This window comes from Vulpes vulpes, chromosome 1 (assembly GCF_048418805.1).
Source record: "Vulpes vulpes isolate BD-2025 chromosome 1, VulVul3, whole genome shotgun sequence".
In the NCBI taxonomy this organism is placed as follows: domain Eukaryota; kingdom Metazoa; phylum Chordata; class Mammalia; order Carnivora; family Canidae; genus Vulpes; species Vulpes vulpes.
Window position 1 is genome coordinate 81,241,497 of NC_132780.1, and position 21,909 is coordinate 81,263,405.

General features: G+C 36.8%; 1 protein-coding gene across 3 annotated transcripts in view; it reads left to right on the forward strand.

Moving 5' to 3' along the window:
- LATS1 (large tumor suppressor kinase 1) overlaps positions 1-19,843 on the forward strand; it is a 50,372-nt gene extending 30,529 nt beyond the window's left edge. For 2 of the 3 annotated variants that reach the window (XM_025997990.2, XM_025997991.2), the window contains 5 exons: positions 3,430-4,940; positions 6,987-7,569; positions 10,909-11,091; positions 11,296-11,402; positions 16,027-19,843. In XM_025997990.2, the coding sequence (XP_025853775.1) occupies positions 3,430-4,940; positions 6,987-7,569; positions 10,909-11,091; positions 11,296-11,402; positions 16,027-16,536 (2,894 nt within the window). In that variant the 3' untranslated portion in view covers positions 16,537-19,843. Of the gene's footprint in view, positions 1-3,429; positions 4,941-6,986; positions 7,570-8,565; positions 8,630-10,908; positions 11,092-11,295; positions 11,403-16,026 lie in introns of all 3 variants that reach the window. The other variant, XR_011994083.1, reaches the window with a different exon arrangement.
- Positions 19,844-21,909: the final 2,066 nt, after the last annotated feature.

Here is a 21,909-nt window from a genome sequence, read left to right on the forward strand (position 1 = left end):
TTGCCTAGTTTTAGATCATATGTCATCTCCTTGGTGGAGCCTTTTCTGACTACTGAATCTCATCCCTTTATGTCCTCCTTACTCTCTACCATTTGACACTATTTATGGTTCCTTTATAGGATTTGTCATACCCAGATGTTACCTTGTTTATTTATTTACGTGTTTATTGTCAGTCTTCTTCCCCAAGAATGGAGGTCCCGTGGGGCCAGGGATATTATTTTTTTACCACTGTACTTGGATTGCTTAGATGCTCAATAAAAATTTAATGAATGAATAGAAATGAGGGGAGGAGAAAAGGAATACAGAGGGAAGAAAGAAGTAATGGACCATGGATTTAAATTAGCTAAAGTGTTTCATAAAGAAAGTGGAGGACTAATGAAGTAAGAATATGGAGGCCTTTGTGAAGTTGAAAAATGCATGTAATAGTAGTTAAACACGGAAGGAGAGTTGTAGTCCAAGTGTATAAAACTTAAGTGATTTTGAAAAAAGCAGATATAGATAATACCTAAATTAAAAATATGATCTTAGGAATGATATTAGAGGTCAAATTGACGAGAGGAGGTCAAGAAACTGAGAGGTGAGGGTGATAGATGTTTTGTCCATATGGATGTTGAAGTTACAGAATGTTGGCAGGGCTTAGGGTAGACCAAATGTCAAAACTATTGATCAAGTAGGAGTTCATTGAGAGGAATGAATGTGGCCTCCCAGATAGCATGAGCATCCAAAGAACTGACTTTTTTTTTAAAGGGTATGAAGAAATAAGATGTAGAATTTCACCTTTAGCCCAGTTTATTATTTTTTAAATTTTATTTTATTTTATTTTTTTTTTGGAGAAGGGGTGGGGAAGAACAGAGGGAAGGAGAGAGAAAAAGAGAATATTGGGCAGCCCAGGTGGCTCAGTGGTTTAGTGCTGCCTTCAGCCCAGGGTGTGATCCTGGACACCTGGGATCAAGTCCCACGTCCGGCTCCCAGCATGGAGCCTGCTTCTCTCTCTGCCTGTGTCTCTCATGAATAAATAAATAAAATCTTTTTTAAAAAGGAAAAAAAGAGAATCTCAAGCAGGCGCCATGCCAGGTGCAGAACCCACACAGGGCTCGATCTCAAAACTCTGAGATCATGACCTGAGCTGAAGTCAAGAATCAGACTTTAACTGATTGAGCCACCCAAGCAGCCCTAGTCCAGGTTATTTTTAAAGAAAACCTTAATTGCAGGGTGCCTAGGTGGCTCAGTTGGTTAAGCATCTGCCTTTGGCTCAGGTCATGATCCCACGGTCCTGGGATTGAGCTTCAAATCAAGCTCTCTGCTCAGTAGGGAGTCTGCTTCTCCCTCTCCCTCTGCCCCTCCACACCACTTGTGTTCTCTCTCTCTCTCTCTCTCTCTCAAATAAATAAAATCTTTAAAAAGAAAAGAAAATCTTAATTGCAAAGGGCTGAAAAGAATGTCAGCAGAAGATTACTAGGTTTAAGTAGTTGATGTGAAAGCTTGGTGACATAGGAGCCAGTGTTGGTTATGGGACAGAGCATGTCTGAAGGGTAGGAGTGGGAGAACACAGCTTTGTGGGAGGTGCAGAACAGAGATGATGGTATACTCTAGGCCTGTAGAGACTTGTAATTTAACTGGTAAAAGCTGAGTGAGTGAATACATGTTATATTTAGCCTCAGCTGGCTATCTGAGGAAGGTGAGACTGAGCTTAGTGGCCAGAGGACTTGCCTAGGTTGTCCAGAGTGATGACTTTTCCTGGAGTCTTAGACCCAGCATGCTGCCCAGTCTTGATGAAACAAAGTGTTAAATTGTACATTCTCGGGGATCCCTGGGTGGCTCAGTGGTTTAGCACCTGCCTTCTGCCCGGGGCGTGATCCTGGGCTCCCAGGATCAAGTCCCACGTCAGGCTCCTACATGGAGCCTGCTTCTCCCTCTGCCTGTGTCTCCGCCTCTTTCTCTGAGTGTCTCTCATGAATAAATACATAAAATATTTTTTAAAAATAAAAAAATAAATTGTACATTCTGAACATTTACCATTTTTTCATCATGTATGTGTTTTGAATGTTGCTACATGTTTTGTTTTATATATTTAGATCTGTAAATCTTTACCATATAATCTCTATCTGGAATATATTAATTATATGAATTGCATTCCATACAAATATATTTTATGTATTTTTAAATGTGTTAAAGATCTTTTTCTTTTTTTTTTTTTTTAAGATTTTATTTATTTATTCATGAGAGACACAGAAAGAGGCAGAGACACAGACAGAGGGAGGAGAAGTAGGCTCCATGCAAGGAGCCCAATGCAGGACTTGATCCTGGGAATCCAGGATCATGCCCTGAGCCAAAGACAGATGCTCAATCACTGAGCCACCCAGGCGTCCCATTCAACTTTTTTTGTATCATTTATTTTCTTGCCATTTCGTTTACTTGAAAATTCCAGTAAAGAGAAACTGTAAAATCTATACTTTATTTAGTGTTCAACTGATTATCGCCTGGTATCTTTCAAATACATTTAAAAGTAGTTGTATCTATTAAAATTACAAATGGACATACCCTTCAGCTCAATAATGCCACTTTTGATAATTTATCTACTTAACATATATATGAAATGATATCTGTACAAAATTTTTCATTGCTTTTTTTATATATACAGCAAAAGACTAGAAACCTTAATAGTCTTCAGTAGGGAAACATTAAACTTGGGTATATGCAGGTGCCTGGGTGGCGCAATCAGTTAAGCAGTTGACTGTTGATCTCAACTCAGGTCTTGATCTCATGGTCATGAGTTCAGGTCCTGTGTTGGGCTCCATACTGGGTGTGGAGCCTATTAAAAAAATTAAATTTGGGTACACCAATACTGTGAAAAACTGTGGTAACACTTTTTTAAAGTAAACAAACATTTTATATACTGATAAAGAATCTTCAGTGTTTTATTTTATTTTAAAAGATTTTATTTATTTACTCATGAGACACAGAGAAAGAGGCAGAGACACAGGCAGAGGGAGACAGGAGCCCGATTTGGGACTCGATCTGAGGACCCCAGGATCACGACCTGAGCCAAAGGTAGATACTCAACCACTGAGCCACCCAGGTGCCCCTAGAATTTTCAGTATTTTAATGAGAAGAGCCAGGCACACTAGTATACATAGGAGGTATACTAATTACTTGCATGTCCCTAAAGTATCTTACTGATGGAAGGAAGAAAGCTGGAGACAGAGGTGAGTATACTTTTGTACTTCTTAATTTAGGCCATGGGAATGTATTACCTAGCCAAAATTAGTAAAAATTTGAAAGGTAGCATAAAACCACTTAACTGAAGTTTGATTTTTTTTGTAATTCTCAAAAGAGAATTACTGTTTAGCTATGTCAGAATTCCAAGCTAAATTTTTCAAAAATAAGAGGTTAAAAACATGTTTTTTTCCCTCTGTTTTGTAACCATAGGGAGTGTGCAACAATCAGTTAACCGCAAACAAAGCTGGAAAGGTTCCAAAGAATCCTTAGTTCCTCAAAGACATGGCCCTCCACTAGGAGAAAGTGTGGCCTATCGTTCTGAAAGTCCCAACTCGCAGACCGATGTAGGAAGGCCTTTGTCAGGCTCTGGTATAACAGCATTTGCTCAAGCTCACCCTAGCAACGGACAGAGAGTAAACCCCCCACCACTTCCTCAAGTAAGGAGCGTCACTCCTCCACCACCTCCCAGAGGCCAGACTCCTCCTCCAAGAGGTACAACTCCACCTCCTCCATCTTGGGAACCAAACTCTCAAACAAAGCGCTATTCCGGGAACATGGAATACGTAATCTCCAGAATCTCTCCTGTTCCACCTGGAGCCTGGCAGGAGGGCTATCCTCCACCACCTCTGAATGCATCCCCAATGAATCCTCCGAATCAGGGACAGAGAGGCATTAGTTCTGTTCCTGTCGGCAGACAACCAATCATCATGCAGAGTTCCAACAAATTTAACTTTCCACCAGGAAGACCTGGAATTCAGAATGGTAGTGGTCAAACTGATTTTATGATACACCAAAATGTTCCTGCTGGCACTGTGAATCGGCAACCACCCCCTCCATATCCTCTGACCCCAACAAATGGACAAAGCTCTTCTGCTTTACAAACAGGGGGATCTGCTGCATCTTCATCATATACAAATGGAAATATTCCCCAATCTATGATGGTGCCAAACAGAAACAGTCATAACATGGAACTTTATAACATTAATGCACCTGGATTGCAAACAACTTGGCCTCAGTCATCTTCTGCTCCAGCCCAGTCATCCCCAGGCAGTGGGCATGAAATCCCTACATGGCAACCTAACATACCAGTGAGGTCAAATTCCTTTAATAACCCATTAGGAAATAGAACAAGTCATTCTGCTAATTCTCAGCCTTCAGCTACAACAGTCACTGCTATTACACCAGCTCCTATACAACAGCCTGTGAAGAGTATACGTGTTTTAAAACCAGAGCTACAGACTGCATTAGCACCTACACACCCTTCTTGGATACCACAGCCAATTCAGACAGTTCAGCCTAGTCCTTTTTCTGAGGGTACCACTTCAAATATGACTGTTATGCCTCCTGTTGCTGAAGCTCCAAACTATCAAGGTCCACCTCCACCTTATCCAAAACATCTGCTACACCAAAATCCATCTGTTCCTCCATATGAATCAATCAATAAATCTAGCAAAGAGGATCAGGCAAGCATGCCTAAGGAAGATGAGAGTGAAAAAAGTTATGAAAATGTTGATGGTGGGGATAAAGAAAAGAAACAGATTACAACCTCACCTATCACCGTTAGGAAAAACAAGAAAGATGAAGAGCGAAGGGAATCTCGTATTCAAAGTTATTCTCCTCAGGCATTTAAATTCTTTATGGAGCAACATGTAGAAAATGTACTCAAATCTCATCAGCAACGTCTACATCGTAAAAAACAATTAGAGAATGAAATGATGCGGGTAAAACCTTTTAAAATGCCCATTTTTATACTTGATCATCTATTTGCTTGTTGTTTATCTTAAAATATTGGTCCAGTATTTTCCCCTCTTTTTATAGCTAAATATATTATCAATTACTTAAAAGTCAGCAAATATTAAAGTACTTTTGATTATACTATTTTATTTTAGTATTTCAAAATTTATGCAGAATTTCTTGGAATAAAGTTCTAATAAATTAAGAAAAATATAATTTATAGTGTCCTGTTTAGATGTATAATTTATAGTGTCCTGTGTAGATGTATAATCCCTTTTTATGGAAATAGGAGCAAGGGTTATTTTCTAGATTTTACAAATGTATCATATAACATTTTAAAATAAGCTAGAAATATCTGGGTCCCATCTCTTGATACACTTTTGAAATATTTGTTTTTACTTACAGTAGATTTTGTGCTCTATTCATCAGGTTTATTCATGTGAGTGGTCTCACTACAAAGTGTCAAAGACCTGTCCTTTCAGTTATTTCCTCTTCTAATTTCATTTTTATAATGTACTGGAAAATGTACTGAAATTTTTAAACTACTAAAAAGGAGACTAAAAATAAGTGCTCACTCATTTTAGATGAATCTCTGTTGTGATTCCATATACATATCTTCACTCGATATTATGGTGGTACTATCATTGTTACTATTTTCATCACATGTTTACAAGAGTAGGTTGACTCCTACTCTTATATCTATCACTCCAAATCCAGGAGGCTTAAATTTGTGATAAAGCTTGCTTATATAACTTGAGAACTATTATTTTAAGATGAATTTTCTAAGTCTGATTTCATAATTATGTTATTCCTGCTACAAATTAAACTTTGAGATGAGAAACACCATGATTATCTGTATGACTTATCCATATTTTAGCTCTTAGGATTTCTTACTAAAGTCTGTCTGTATGTATTTTCTTAGTTTATTTTTCCTTTTTCCTCTTCACTTTCACTAATAGCTGATTTAAACTTTTATGGTGTTGGAAGCTTTGCTGACTTCTGTAGCCTCCATTACTGTGTAGGCAAGTAAGATTTTAAGAGAAACAGTTCTAAGTCTGGCATGCCACCCTTCTTAAAAGATTTTGCATGCAAATGGGCATCCTAACAGAAGCATGAGGTTGCTATATTCTAATTAGGCTTGCATTTCTAGAATTAGACTCTACTTAATTCTTTTTCTGCTTAAACCCTTAAATTAGTTCTTTATTGAACTAGCCAAAAATAAACTTCCTTCGAAATCCAGGTAGTCCACGTCTACTCAGAAGTTGGCTTTTGTTTTTAATCTGTGCTTTGGTATCTTCATAAATCACACTGACCATTCTTTGAAATGTACCAAAATGTCTAAAAGGTACCTTATAATCAAACAAGTTTGTCCCTTTTACATAAGGTAGAAGAAAAAGCCTTTGCATTTTGCATTAGTGGTGGCTGCAAGTCCTACCCTTAGTCTACTGCCTGAGAAAAATAAAAGAAACATGAAAGGAAAGATGGACTATTAATAAATGGTTAGCTTAGAGAAGACGTTCTTTTATTCTTAATACATCAGTTTTTAGAATAAATGAATCTGGACAGGCAGAGGTTTTTTTTTTCATGATAGGTAAAATAGGAAGAATATTTTAATTCTTCGTGTTCCACAAGATTAGCATATAGTGAAAACAATCTAATCATATAATTTGGGGTGAGTCTGCATGGAGAGATAGGTGAGGATGCATGTTAACAAATGTTTGGTTATTGCACATTGGGAACTTTTTTGGGGGTGCATTAGAGAACAGTTGAAGGCTGACTGTTGGTATTATCTTCTTGCTCTTCACAGCAGAATCTGCGTATATACTCACTTTTGTATATCCTGTTAACTATCCCTTAAGCTGCACTTTGATAATTAATTTTCTCTGAAGTATATTCTAGATTTCTAACATGCTTTATTAAAAATTATTATGCATTTAACCTTTAAATATATGCCTGAGTTTTTTCCAAACTATTTTTTATAATATTTGATATAGAAGATAATTCCTCACTTAACCTTCAGTTTATTTGCCTAGGTTGGATTATCTCAAGATGCGCAGGATCAAATGAGAAAGATGCTTTGCCAAAAAGAGTCTAATTACATCCGTCTTAAGAGGGCTAAAATGGACAAGTCTATGTTTGTGAAGATAAAGACACTAGGAATAGGAGCATTTGGTGAAGTCTGTCTAGCAAGAAAAGTAGACACTAAGGCTTTGTATGCAACAAAAACTCTTCGAAAGAAAGATGTTCTGCTTCGAAATCAAGTTGCTCATGTTAAAGCTGAAAGGGATATCCTGGCTGAAGCTGATAATGAATGGGTAGTTCGTCTATATTATTCATTCCAAGATAAGGACAATTTATACTTTGTAATGGACTATATTCCTGGGGGTGATATGATGAGCCTATTAATTAGAATGGGCATCTTTCCAGAAAATCTGGCACGATTCTACATAGCAGAACTTACCTGTGCAGTTGAAAGTGTTCATAAAATGGGTTTTATTCATAGAGATATTAAACCTGATAATATTTTGATTGATCGTGATGGTCACATTAAATTGACTGACTTCGGCCTCTGCACTGGCTTCAGATGGACACATGATTCTAAGTACTATCAGAGTGGTGAGTAAAATCATAAAATTTGTACATATTAATATGATTTATTAATGCAATAAGATATAAGATGGTATTACCACTGGATGGAAGCCAGAAGTCTTGATTCTAGGTCTTAACTGTTGGATAAATGTGAGTGAATCCTTTAGACATCTAGACTTATGAAAGAATATGTTAGATTCAGTTATTTTTAAATATCATTAACATTACTGAGTTCACCTCTTGATGTTTTCTCAATTTGAAATATGTCAGACAAATAACATTTTAAAAATAATTTTTAAATGAAGCCCCATACCTGCCATTCAGCTTAAGAACCAGATCATCAGGGCAGCCCAGGTGACTCTGTGGTTTAGCGTCGTAGTGCCGCCTTCAGCCCAGGATGTGATCCTGGAGCCTGGGGATCGGGTCCCGCGTCAGGCTCCCTGCATGGATCCTGCTTCTCCCTCTGCCTGTGTCTCTGTCTCTCTGTGTGTGTGTCTCTCATGAATTAAAAAAAAAAAAAAAAAAAAAAAAAGAACTAGATTATCAGTACTATTAAAGGCCCTAAACGATCGCTTTCCCTTTACTCCTCCACAGAGGTAACCGTTATTTCAGACTTCTGTAATCAGCTTTTTACTTTTCTCTATACTTTTTCCACATATGTCTGTAACCCTGAACAATATTATTTTATTTTGTCTAGTCTTGCACACTATTTACATGTAATCATGCTATATATATTCTTCAGTGTTCATGTTTGAGGTTGATCTGTGTTACTGCCTATGACATCTTTTTTTTTACTACTATTTAGGATTCCATTGTATAATTATTACACAGTTTATTCAACCTTAAGCACTTTATATACATAATTTTGTTTAATCTTCACAATATTACTGAAGCAGGATAAAGAAACTGAGGCTTAAAAAAAAAAATGAAACTGAGGCTTAGTTAGACGAAGTAACTTGCCCAAGGTCAGACAGAAAAGAAGTATAAGGGCTAGGCTTTGAACCTAGGTTTGTCTGATTACAGGGCCATGTTATTTCTACTACACCACACTGCCTCACCAAGATCCCTTCAAAGCGCTAATGGAAGTGTAAGTTGATCTAATAATTCTTGAATACTTACTATGACTAGGTTCTTTGCATATATTCTAACTTAAGGGTTACAGTAATCTTCTGAGGTAAGTCTTATTAGCCTCCTGTGCTTAAGTGAACACAGTAAATTGATATTAAATGGGTAGAACTGAAACATCTGAACCTGTCTTCCCAGATTCACCTAAATTACTTGAAGTTCTTCTTAAAAATATTCTTAGGCTCTATTCCAGTCTTCTAATTGAAAATCTTCACTGGAGGGGAGATACTGTATTTCATTTTTTTTAGAGGTTGCTTTTTATTTTTTTAATTAGCCTCCATGCCTGATGTGGGTTGAACTCATGACCCAGAGTTCAAGAGCTATGTGCCCTCCGGACTAAGCCAGCCAGGCACCCCAAGAAATTGTATTTTAATCAAACACCCCCAATGATTATTACAGGTTAATTTCAGATGTGTTTTTCTAGGTGATTTCATCTAGTCATAAGTTTAAATGCCATCTCATTATCAGTGACTTCCCAATCTCTCTCTAGAAATGGCTTCTCTCTCTCATGTGTATTTCTTTCTTTCTTTCTTTTTTTTTTTTAAGATTGATTTATTCATTTTAGAGAGAGTGGACAAGTGGAGGGAGGGGCACAGGGAGAGAAACTCCAGCTGACTCCATGCTAAGCATAGAGCCTGATACGGAGCTTGATCCCAGGACTCTATGATCATGCCTTGAGCCAAAACCAAGAGTCAGACACTCAACTGACTGAGCCACCAAGGCACCACATGTGTGTTTCTAATAGGCCTTTCAAAATTAACATTGCCAATAACGACTCTTAATTTCTCCCCTCCAGGGCTTCCCCATTTTAGTAAATTGTGCTAACACCACCTACTTAGTTATCCTTGATTCTTTTTCTTTCACACCCTCTACGTTTAATCCATCAATAAATACTGCTTATTCCACCTCTAAAAATACCCTGGATCTGTTCACCTTTCTCTGTCTTCACTGTTACCATCACAATCCAAGCTTAACTGCAATAGTCTCTGAACTGGTCACTTTTTACTGTTGTCCTCCTATAATCTATTTTCTACACAGCAGTTAATGTTTTCTTTTTAAAACATTAATCAGGGGATCCCTGGGTGGCTCAGTGGTTTGGCATCTGCCTATTGCCCAGGGCGCAATCCTGGAGTCCTGGGATCGAGTCCCACATCGGGCTCCCAGCATGGAGCCTGCTTCTCCCTCTGCCTGTGTCTCTGCCTCTCTCTCTCTCTCTCTCTATGTCTATCATGAATAGATAAATAAATCTTAAAAAAATAAAATAAAATAAAAAAAATAAAACATTAATCAGATTATGGGGCACCTGGGTGTCTCGGTTAAGTATCTGCCTTTTCAGCTCAGGTCATGATCTCGAGGCCCTGGGATCAAGCCCCCTATGGTCTCGCTGATCAGCAGGAGGCTACTTCTTCATCTCCCTCTGCCCCTTCCCCAGCTCATGCTCCCCCATACTCACTCATTCTCTCTCTGCCACTCTCTCAAAAAATAAATAAAATTAAAAAAATAAAATCAGATCTCGTCATTCTCTTGCTTCTCACACTCCAATATCTTCCCACTGTACTTGGAATAAAAGGCAAATCATTTCTTTTGCTTATAAAACCCAACTGTACTGGCTCCCACTCTGTTGTCTTCCATTCTCTACTATTGCCACTGGTCTTCTGTTACTCTATTAGAATGCCTTGCCCTGATTTTCAAATGGTTGAGCCCTTGTTTTTCACAAATGTTACTTCAGTTAGTCTTCCTGAGCCACCTAGTATGTTTGTCATATTATCCTGTGTTGATTCTCTAGATGGGGCGCATCACTCTGTTATATATGTATCTGTTTTGCTTGTTCCATATATAGAAACTACCTGAGAGAAGAACCTTATCTTTCTTATCATTTGTTGAGTGAATGAAACACGGATCTAATTTGTTTGAAACTTTGTTCAGATGAGTAATGGGGACCAGTCTGAGTAACAGATTCCTGATCCTATCTACTCATGACTTTCATTATGATCGTTTAACATCAAGTAAATTACTGAATCTTGTGCTAATTTTTTGGGGGGGAAAACTTGTCCTATTGAGATCTCAGAGCACAGGCTCTAGCCAATAATAAACACCATCAACGAAATGGCCTATGTTGTGTCTTAATTTGTCTCAAGGGAAGAGTATTGTTAAATCTAAATTGTGATGCTAAAAGATTAACAGGCTTTGGGTACATTCTTGTGCTGGAGGCTTTTATTTACTTATCTATTTACTACACAGGTGACCATCCACGGCAAGATAGTATGGATTTCAGTAATGAATGGGGTGACCCCTCTAACTGTCGATGTGGAGATAGATTAAAACCACTAGAGCGGAGAGCTGCACGCCAGCACCAGCGATGCCTTGCACATTCATTGGTTGGGACTCCCAATTACATTGCACCTGAAGTATTGTTACGAACAGGTAAAACATTAGTTTCATAATATCTCAATAGTCTTTTAGACCAGCTGAAACTTAAATTAATTAGCACATGACTTATTTTTCAGGTTTATAATAAAAATATTAATTTCTATAGAATTAGCTGGTGATTTAAAATTAATTTTGATGGTATCCTGAGCACTTCTTTAAAAGTTTATGAATAACTATAACTTTGGTATCTTATTTTAGGCTATACACAGTTATGTGATTGGTGGAGTGTTGGTGTAATTCTTTTTGAAATGTTGGTGGGACAGCCTCCTTTCTTGGCACAAACACCATTAGAAACACAAATGAAGGTAAGATATAGAATCTGTACCAAAGGATTGTCACATAGTCCTTATATCACAGACCTTTAGCAGTCTTTTACTTAGAGGAGGAAAATTTAATCTGGAATTTAAGAATGAACTTGTATGTGGCACCTGGCTGGCTCAGTCAATAGAGCAAGCACCGCTTGATCTTGGGGTCATGAATTCATGACTTTGAGCCTCCCATTGGGGATAAGAGTTCATTTTCCTAAAAATGAATTTGTGAGGTTATAGAAAGCCACTAAAATCCTCAGGTGAACTCTACTCTGCATCTTCTCACTGTTGTTATAGTGCTATATTCCCCCTCACTCATTCTCAAGGAAGTCTTTAGTACTGTTTATAGATTTATTTTAATTTATTTTTTGTCACCTTCTGGCTCGTGACTTTGTTCCCTTCCATGCACCTCCTACCTCCAAACTACAAAGTATATATCTCCACTTGAAATTACCTCTGGCACTTAAATGAGAAGTTACGCACAATTTGGACCGTCAGCAGTCCCATTAAAAACCCCTTAGTGGTTCCCATGTCCACGGATTAAAGTCCAAACTTGCCCTCTCTTCCTCTGTTCATACCATTTCCTCTTTAGGGGATGTCTTACTTCTTTCTTTCCCATCTTCCACAATCCTCCCCACTTTCTTAAACCTGGTTAACTCTTGAACTAACTCACTATTAATCATTATTTGACGATCGTGAAGTTATCTCTTCTGTTGCTTCTTGCTAAGTTGTAACTACTTCTTTCATTGCATTTAACAGAAGATATTTAAAACTTCTGGTGTGTCTAAGTGGCTCAGGCAGTTAAACATCCAATTCTTAATATCAGCTCAGGTCTTTTTTTTTTTTTTAAGATTTTATTTATTTATTCATGAGAGACACAGAGAAAGAGAGAGAGAGGCAGAGACATAGGCAGAGGGAGAAGCAAGCTCCATGCAGGAAGCCCGATGTGGGACTCGATCCCCGGACTCTAGGATCATGCCCTGAGTCAAAGCCACCCAGGCATCACATCAGCTTAGGTCTTAATCTCAGGAGTGTGGGTTTGAGCCTGCACTGGGCTCTGCACTGGGTGTGGAGCCTACTTAAAAATAAAAGAGAGAGAGATCTTTCTTTAGAATTTTTTGTTTTTTCTTTTTTAAGATTTTTACTTTATTTATTTGAAAGACACCATGGAGGGGCAGAGAGAGAAGAAAGGGGGCAAGAGAATCCCAAGCAGAGCCCAGAGCCCAATATGGGGCTCGATCCTAGGACCATGAGATCATGACCTGAGCTGAAATCAAGAGTCAGTCACCTATAAGTCTATTGGTAACACATTCCCTCAGGTTTTGTTCAGATCAATTTGTCTGAAAGTGTCTTTATTTCACCTTCATTTTAATATATGTATATATGAAAGTAAATGCATATATACATATTTATGTATGTATGTGGCTGTGTGAAAAATTGAATGCTTTCTCCTTAAAATCAAGAACAAGGCAAGGATATCTATTCTTACCAGCATAGATAAGCATAGTTCTGGAAGTCTTAGCCAGTGTAGTATAGCAACAAAAGAAATACAAGGCATACAGATGATAAAGAAATAAAAACTGCCCCCATTCAGTGAGGACGATATAATTTTCTTTTTTTTTTTTTTAAGATTTTATTTATTCATGAGAGACACAGAGAGAGGCAGAGACACAGGCAGAGGGAGAAGCAGGCTCCACGCAGGAAGCCCGATGTGGGACTCAATCCCAGATCCTGGGATCATGCCCTGAGCTGAAGGCAGATGCTTAACCGCTGAGCCACCCAGCTGTCCCGACATAATTTTCTATATAGAAAATCCCAGGTGGAACGCCTGGCTGGCTCAGTGGTTGAGCGTCTGCCTTTAGCTCAGGGTGTGATCCTGGAGTCCCAGGATCAAGTCCCACATCAGGCTCCCAGTAAGGAGTCTGCTTGTCCCTCTGCCTATGTCTCTGCCTCTCTCTGTGTCTCTCATGAATAAATAAAATCTTAAAAATAAATAAAATCCCAGGGAACTTATGAAAGAACCCATAGAACTACTTAGTTTGTAGGATATAATAGAAATAAATACAAATCTATTGTATTTTTATATTCAAGCAATAAAGGACCAGAAACTGAAATTTAAAAACAGCACCATTTATAGAAGCTTCCCCAAATTGAAATATGTAGGTATAAATTTAATAATACATGAATAAGATCTATATGCTGAAAGCTACAAACTCTGATGAAAGAAATCAAGAAAGATCTTAATAATACAGAGACATGCCATGCTAATAGGTTGGAGAACTCAACATAGTAAAGCTTATCTTCAAATTCATCTATAGATTTAATTCTGTTCTAATTTTTGAGGAAATAGATAAGCCAATTCTAAAATGTATATGGGTGGACAAAGAAACTGGAATAATGAAAATAATTTTTTAGAAGAAGAGCAAAGGGGTTGCCAGGTGACTTGGTTAAGCATCTGAGTTGATCTCAGCTCAGGTCTTAATCTCAGGGTTGTGAGTTCAAGCCCTACATTGGGCTCCACACTGAGCATGGAGCCTACTTAAAAATAGATATTTAGGGGATCCCTGGGTGGCTCAGCAGTTTAGCACCTGCCTTCTGCCCAGGGCATGATCCTGGAGTCCCAGGATCGAGTCCCACATCGGGCTCCCTGCATGGAGCCTGCTTCTCCCTCTGCCTGTGTCTCTGCTTCTCTCTCTCTCTCTGTGTCTCTCATGAATGAATAAATAAAATCTTTAAATAAGTAAATAAATAAATATTTAATATTACTTAATATTTATTTAATAATTATTTAATACTGTTTGAAATATATTTATTTATTTAAATATAAAATAAGAAGAAAAAGGAATCAACTACTTGATTTTAAGACTTACTGTGAAGTTACAGTAATTCACACAGGGTGATACTGGCAAAAGGACACAAACAGTAAATGGAACAGGACAGAGAAATAGAACCACCCAAATAGGACCATTTGATCTTTGACAAAGGTGCAAATGGAGAAAGAATAGTATTCAGCAAATGATAATAGGAAAAACTGGTCAGCCACATACAGAAGGTACTGAAACTCAGGGTACTTGGGTGGCTCAGTCGGTTAAGCATCTGCCTTTGGCTCAATTCATGATCCCAGGGTCCTGAGATTGAGCCCCACATCCAGCTCTGTATCAGTGAGGAGTCTGCTTCTCCCTCCCCCTCTGCTTCTTCCCTGGCTTGTGTGTGCTCTCTCAAATAAATAAAATCTTAAAAAAAAAAAAAAAGTATGTACTGAAACTCCATGTAAACTTCATTCTTATGTAGAGATTAACTCAAAATGGATCATCAATCTGGAGATAAAATATAAAGCTATAATACTTTTAGAAGAAAACAGGTGAAAAATCTTTATGGCCTAGGTAGGGTTAGGCAGAGAATACTTAGAAATGACACCAAAATCATGATCCATAAAAGAAAAAGTTGAGAAATTGGAATTCATCAAATCTAAAACTTTCAGTATACAAAAGACAGTCAAGTGGCACCTGAATGGCTCAGTCGGTTGAGCATCCGACTCTTGGTTTCAGCTCAGGTCATGATCCTTAGGGTTATGAGATAGAGCCCCATGTCGGGCTTCATGCTCAGCTCAGAGTCTGCTGGAGAGTCTTTCCTCTCCCTCTCCCTCTGCTCTTCCCTCATGCATGCATCTGCATACTCATGTACGTTGTCTCTCTCTCAAAAAATAATAGTGTTTAAAAACAAAACAAAAAACAAATTGCACAGTTAAGACAGGACAGGCTACAGCTTGGGAGAAGATATTTGCAGATCATATTTCCCACAGAAGGCTTATATCTAGACTATAAAAAGAACTTTCAAAACTCAATAGTAAAAAATATTTGATTACCTACTACCTTCCTTCTCTTTCTCCGTTCTTTATTTCCTTCCTACCTCCCTCTCTCCCTCATTCTGTTTTATTCAAAGCCAGAATAAATATTTATTGAACATCTATTAATTATGTGCCAGGCAACTTGCCAAGCACTGAGAAAGACAAAACATGGTCTGTAGCCTTATGGAATTTTATCTGTGGTAGAAGGACATAGACATAAATAGATACCACAAAGTATTAGAGATACTATGATACCAGTAAATACATGAAACAGGAGGCACAGTAGAAATAGTCATTTTCTGCCATAGGTAGAAGTTTAAAAGAGGAGCTAAAACTTAAAATGATGAGTCTTGTAATATGAATATAAATTGCCTGGAGAGGAGGGAATGGGAGGAAAGGTTATTTCTCACCATTGATTCACTCATTATTAAAGGTAAGAAAGGCAAAATACCATGCAATTTATTTTTAAAGATGCAAATAGTCTGGTAAAACTTTTTGCTATAAAACTTGGAGGAGGGATGCCTGGGTGGCTCAGCAGTTTAGCACCTCCCTTCAGCCCAGGGCGTGATCCTGGAGTCCCAGGATCGAGTCCCACATCCAACTCCTTACATGGAACCTGCTTCTCTTTCTGCCTATGTCTTTGCCTCTCTCTCTCTGTCTCTCATCAATAAATAAATAAATAATTTTTAAAAATGAAAAAAAAAAAGCTTCAAGGAAATTTTTGTTTTTCTTATTTATCAATTCCTTCCTAATTTCTAAAAATCTCTTTTAAAGGTTATCAACTGGCAGACATCTCTTCACATTCCACCTCAAGCTAAACTGAGTCCTGAAGCTTCTGATCTTATTATTAAACTTTGCCGAGGACCAGAAGATCGCTTAGGCAAGAATGGGGCTGATGAAATAAAAGCTCATCCATTTTTTAAAACAATTGATTTCTCTAGCGACCTAAGACAGCAGTCTGCTTCATATATTCCTAAAATCACACACCCAACAGATACATCAAATTTTGATCCTGTTGATCCTGATAAGTTATGGAGTGATGATAATGAGGAAGAAAACGTAAATGACACTCTCAACGGATGGTATAAAAATGGAAAGCACCCTGAACATGCTTTCTATGAATTTACCTTTCGGAGATTTTTTGATGACAATGGCTACCCATATAATTATCCAAAGCCAATTGAATATGAATATATTAATTCACAAGGCTCAGAGCAACAGTCAGATGAAGATGATCAGCACACAGGCTCAGAGATCAAAAATCGTGATCTAGTGTATGTTTAACACACTAGGAAATCATTGTAATGAGGATTTGGAAAAAAACCCGAAACATAGAGTTTTTTGAGGCTCTGAGAGTAAAATTATGCAAATGTGACAGAGCTTTGTATGAGTGCTCTGTGTACAATGTTTTATGTTCCTAAATTATGGAAAATCTTTTTAAAATGTTAATTTATTCCAGCCTTTTTAATCAGTAATTTAGAAAAAATTGTTATAAAGAAAGTAAATTATGAACTGAATACTATAGTCAGTTCTTGGTACTTAAAGTACTTAAAATAAAATATAGTGCTTTGTTTAAAAGGAGAAGCCTGGTATCTATTTGTACATACACTAAATAATTTTAAGACAAGAGTTTTTGAAATTTTTTTGAAAGACAGTTTTAGTTTTATCTTGCTTTAACCAAATATGTACCCCACATTCACAGAGCTCTTTTTTGTTTACCCCATAACCTTGTTTTTGGTACAAAATAAGCTATAGAAATTAAGCCATTATGGCAGTGAGTGTACCTAGGCTAATGATAATCTGATAATTTACATCTTGGAACTAAGAAATACAGGGTTGAAACAGTATATTCATCAGAAGAAAAATAATGCAGATTATCTGTTTTTTTTCCCTCTGGAATATTTAATCTTCTAGCATTTATTTCTCAAGAATTACTGGCTTTAAAAGAAGCAAAGCACTACCATTTTTCTTTCTATACCGATATTTTTTAATGCTGCTTCTAGATTTTAAAAGGGAACAAAGTTGCCATAAGTCAAAATTTACAGTACTGAATGCTAAAATCTTTCATATTTTTACTTCAAAAATTTGTTTTAAGTTTCCACATCCTAAGCAGAGAGATTATTTTCAGTTTCATATGAAACTTTAATTAGAAAAATTATTAGTGGGTACTCACTAGAAAAGTATTTTTTCTATATATTGACAGTTTTGGTTATGTCATCAGTAATGTTATATGTTTCCTCTTTCAGAACAGTACTGTATTCATGGATTGTTATGGCAAAGGAAATCTGGCTATTTGGGCAGATTAACTGGTGAAATAATTATTATTTAATTCTTAAGGTGGCCATTAGTAATTAGAAAAAAAGTTACATAGCGGTCTTAGTAGAAAATTCAAATCCTCCTAACTTAAGGTTAAATAATATGTTTTACAGCATGCCTGTTATATATAATGCTTAGGTTTTAAGGAACACTTAATGGTTTTATACCAAAATACATTTAGCTTCTCTTTTAGGAAGGGGAAAAGGGCTGTATTCTGACATTAGTAAAATTTATATTTTACTTCCTTTTTTTTTAAGCTCCACTGATAGGGAATTGTTTTATCAAAACTTTATGTCTGAATCAGAAGAGGCATAATTTTAGTGATTTTCAAACTAATGGAAAAAAGCTAGTGGAAGTAATACGTGTAAGTAAAATTAAAGGCAAAGCTGTTCCAGTTGAATTGGGTGGGCAATGAAGATTTATTAGCTCACACTTCCCACCTTTGTATAGGTGTCCCTCTCAGAGCTCAGCTTGTAAACCACTGGATAACCCATTGTGTAGCGGTGGGTCTTTGAGATTCATTGGTTTTTTGAGAATCTGGTGAAAGGTAGGGACTCTCTTCCTGGAAAAATGCATATTAACACACACGCATATATGATGCTGCGTGCAGTCTTAGGGATTCTGGACATGTTGAAAACTCACAGACTTGGTTAAGGACCTGTATCCTGTAAGAACACTGATATGTTAAACTAAGAACTTTGTTTTAAATTTACTGATACTCAGATAAGCACATCTTGTATAAACAGTGATAATCTGTGATGGAAAAAGTCTATACCATGTGATAAGATATCCCTAGGAATGCCTCCCTCTTGCTGGTACAGCACTAAGGCATTTAAACATACTCTTGAGGGCACTGAAATAAATGTTTGACTTGTTATAGGCTTGATATGGAAATATTTCTGAAGGACTTCTAATCAGAGAATTGAAGAAAGGGCACTATAATGAGTTGGCAGTCTTTACTTCATGGAACACTCAATTAGTGCTATAAAATCCTATTCGAAACAAAGTAGTTCAAGAATTTTTAACTCAGTACTCAAACTTTAAGATATCCCTCTGGCTCTTTGGGTTTTCTGTCAGATTTATTGGAATTTCCACTTAGTTGTTTTACTTTGGATTGTGCTGCAATGCAATGTACAAAACCAACTTTGTTACATTTATGTTGTAGGAAAACTAAGGTGCTGTCTCCTCCCCCTCTCCCCACAAAATCTGTGTTGACACTACAAATTTTGTGTTCTTTTAAAATTTCCTCTGACAACATAAGCTTTTTGTGTTTATGTGAAGCAGTAGACAAGCCTTTGGTATCTGCAGTTTTAACATTCTGGATATACTTATTAGCTATCTTATTCCCAAACCATATCCAGTCCTTCTAGCACAGAATCTGGTGCTTCCTGACCAAAAATACGAGAACATGAAAAAACGTATATGCTTTCAATTGAAATAGAGTGAAAACATTGGTTATACGTATTTTATTTTTCAAATAATTTTCCCATTCATGAAAAAACTTGCTGTCTTTCTTATACTTATCCCCATTTTATGTATATCAATAGTATTTATAAAATGTGTTCTATAATTATGTAATTGTAGATACTGTTATGTATTGTCCAGTGACATTCTAAGGCAGGCCTTATTGCTATATCTTTTCTACCTTATTTGTAATAGGAACTATAGAATGTATGACTAAGAAGTCACTTTGAGATTGACTTTTTAAAAAAGTTATTACCTTCTGCTGTTGCAAAGTGCAAAACTGTGAGCGGAAATGTTTTATTCTGACTTAATAATATGTTAGAAATTAGAGAATACAGTGGGAGGAGTTTTAGATATTGCTGCTGCTGTTACCTAAGGTACTTTAGAAATTTTTCTTTAATAAACAAAAATCCCTTCGGTATTTAAAGTGAAACATTTATTTAGCCTGTTCATTTTAATCTAAAGCAAAAAGTAATTTGGGTCAACATATTGGTATATTTGTAAAGCGCCTTAATATATCCCTTTGTGGAAGGCACTATACCACAGTTTACTTTTATATTGTATTGTGTATATAAGTATTTTGTATTAAAATTGAATCAATGAGACACTACAGTTTTATAAAATAATGCTTTGTTAGGAAAAGGAATTACAGCTTTGCAATATAACTAAATTGTTTTTGCATACTTCTGAATGTAGTAGATATGAATAATCAGCCTGTGTTTTTAATGACTCTATTTGTATTTTCCCAATCATTTTCTGTAGTGTAACATTTGCTGGGATAATAAAAAAAATAATAATTCCAGTCTTTCAATTATGTGTGGAGAGCTGACTAGCACTAAGCACTGAGTATGTTGATTTCATTTTCAAAAATGTATTTTAATCTTTATTCTCAAAATTTATTATTAAAAATTCAATGTTTTAGATTAAAATATATACAACTAATAATAGGGGTAAGGCAAACTGAGTAGAGTTAGTCTAAGACAGTTTTCATTTTGCCCAACATAAGTACAATAAATATTTCAGGTTAAAGGCTTCCTTTAGATCAGCACAGATTTAAACCTTCCTGATTATCAGACTCCTCAATTTGTATCATGAGTCCACTCTAAAATTTTTAAAATACGTACTTGGATAATCTGTTTTATTTATAATCCTTTATCTCATGACTGCCTACCAGAGAAAATACATATATTGATGCTGTATCTTAAATCAGCTTTACATGGATGAACACTTTTAGTTTTGTATTCTTTTTGCTTTTTCAAGCATTACCATCATTCTTAGTCTCCTTTATTCTTTTGTTTGCACTTCCTTATAAAATTATTTTTATAGTCTACTCGAGGCTGTTGTATAACTGATGCAAGTTGCATATTCCTATGATTCATTATACTATACTATAAACCCACGTTTGGCATGTTTGTGACTCTACTTTGTTATGCCAAAGCCAAACACACAAAAGTTTATCTATTTGTGTGTGTGAAGAGTACAGGAAAGAGGTCAAATTGATGTCTGAAACATAGGCAGTTATTGTTGTCCCTAACATCTATTCTCTCCTTATTCCTACTTTAAATCCAGAGATCCTAAACATACTGCTGGATTCAGAATCTGGGTGGGACTTTGTTTCCCCCGGAGAAGGGTTAAATTTGTTCCGTGGTGGAAAAAGGATTCTCATGAGTTCTTGGTTCCCAGAGTGGCTGACTAATGACACAGGCTGCTCTTGTTCCCCAGCATCCATTCTCTCATTCTTTTTTTTTTTTTTTTTAAAGATTTTATTTATTCATGAGAAAGAGAGAGGCAGAGACACAGGCAGAGGGAGAAGCAGGCTCTATGCAGGGACTCCGATGTGGGACTCCATCCCGTGTCTCCAGGATCATGCCCTGGGCCGAAGGTGGCGCTAAACCGCTGAGCCACTCAGGCTGCCCAGTTCTCTCATTCTTTCGTGAATAGAGCCCCCATCCCTGTCCAAATTTTGACTGCTCTGCTAGAGCAGCCCATATTTCTCATATTCCCTTGTATTCTCTCATGAATAAATAAAATCTTCAAAAAATGTAAAAACATAAAATTTAAAAAAAGGAAAGAACCTGGTTACCTGAAAGATGTGTGGTGTGGGGCTGTCTGTCCAGGCTGGTCTGATAAACTGCAGAATGTCTGTATGTGTGTGAGTGTGTGTGTATCATCTCCATTTGTTACTGTTGCTGAACTTATACCCTAATTAATATAGAATTTATAATCTGATATAATCCATAATCTGATTTGCAAAACAATTTAAGGAGGTCATTTTGTACTCTGATCATCTCCCATGCAATCAATCATGAAACTCAGTTACTTTACCTTGTACATTCTTCTCTAATTCCTCTTCAGCCTCATTGTTACTACTCTGGTTGAGGCCAGAATTGAGCTTTTACCTGAAATTACTGCAATAGCTTTCTAACTATATTCTTTGATTTCATTCTGGTCCTTCAGGTTTATTAGCTAAACTAGCACCCAAATGACCTACCTGAAAAATAACTGGATTCTGTTTCTACAATGACCACATAAGCTCCTAATGATTGACTTTACCCAGAACTGTTATAAACTCTGGGGAAAATACAAAAACAGCCACTTAAAAATACTGAGTGCAACCAAGAACAGGCAGATTCTGGATGGAAGTCAACCCTTGGAAGAAAGGAATGGCACTAGATTATCTAATTTTCATGATATCTTGGCTGAGAAATCCTCAAATCTCTAGCTGAATCATTTACCACACATCTGTGGAGAAGAATTTTTTTTTTTATGATTTTATTTATCCATGAGAGACACAGAAAGAGAGAGGCAGAAGAAGAAGCAGGCTCCATGCAGGGAGCTGGATGTGGGACTTGATCCTGGAACTCCAGGATCATTCCC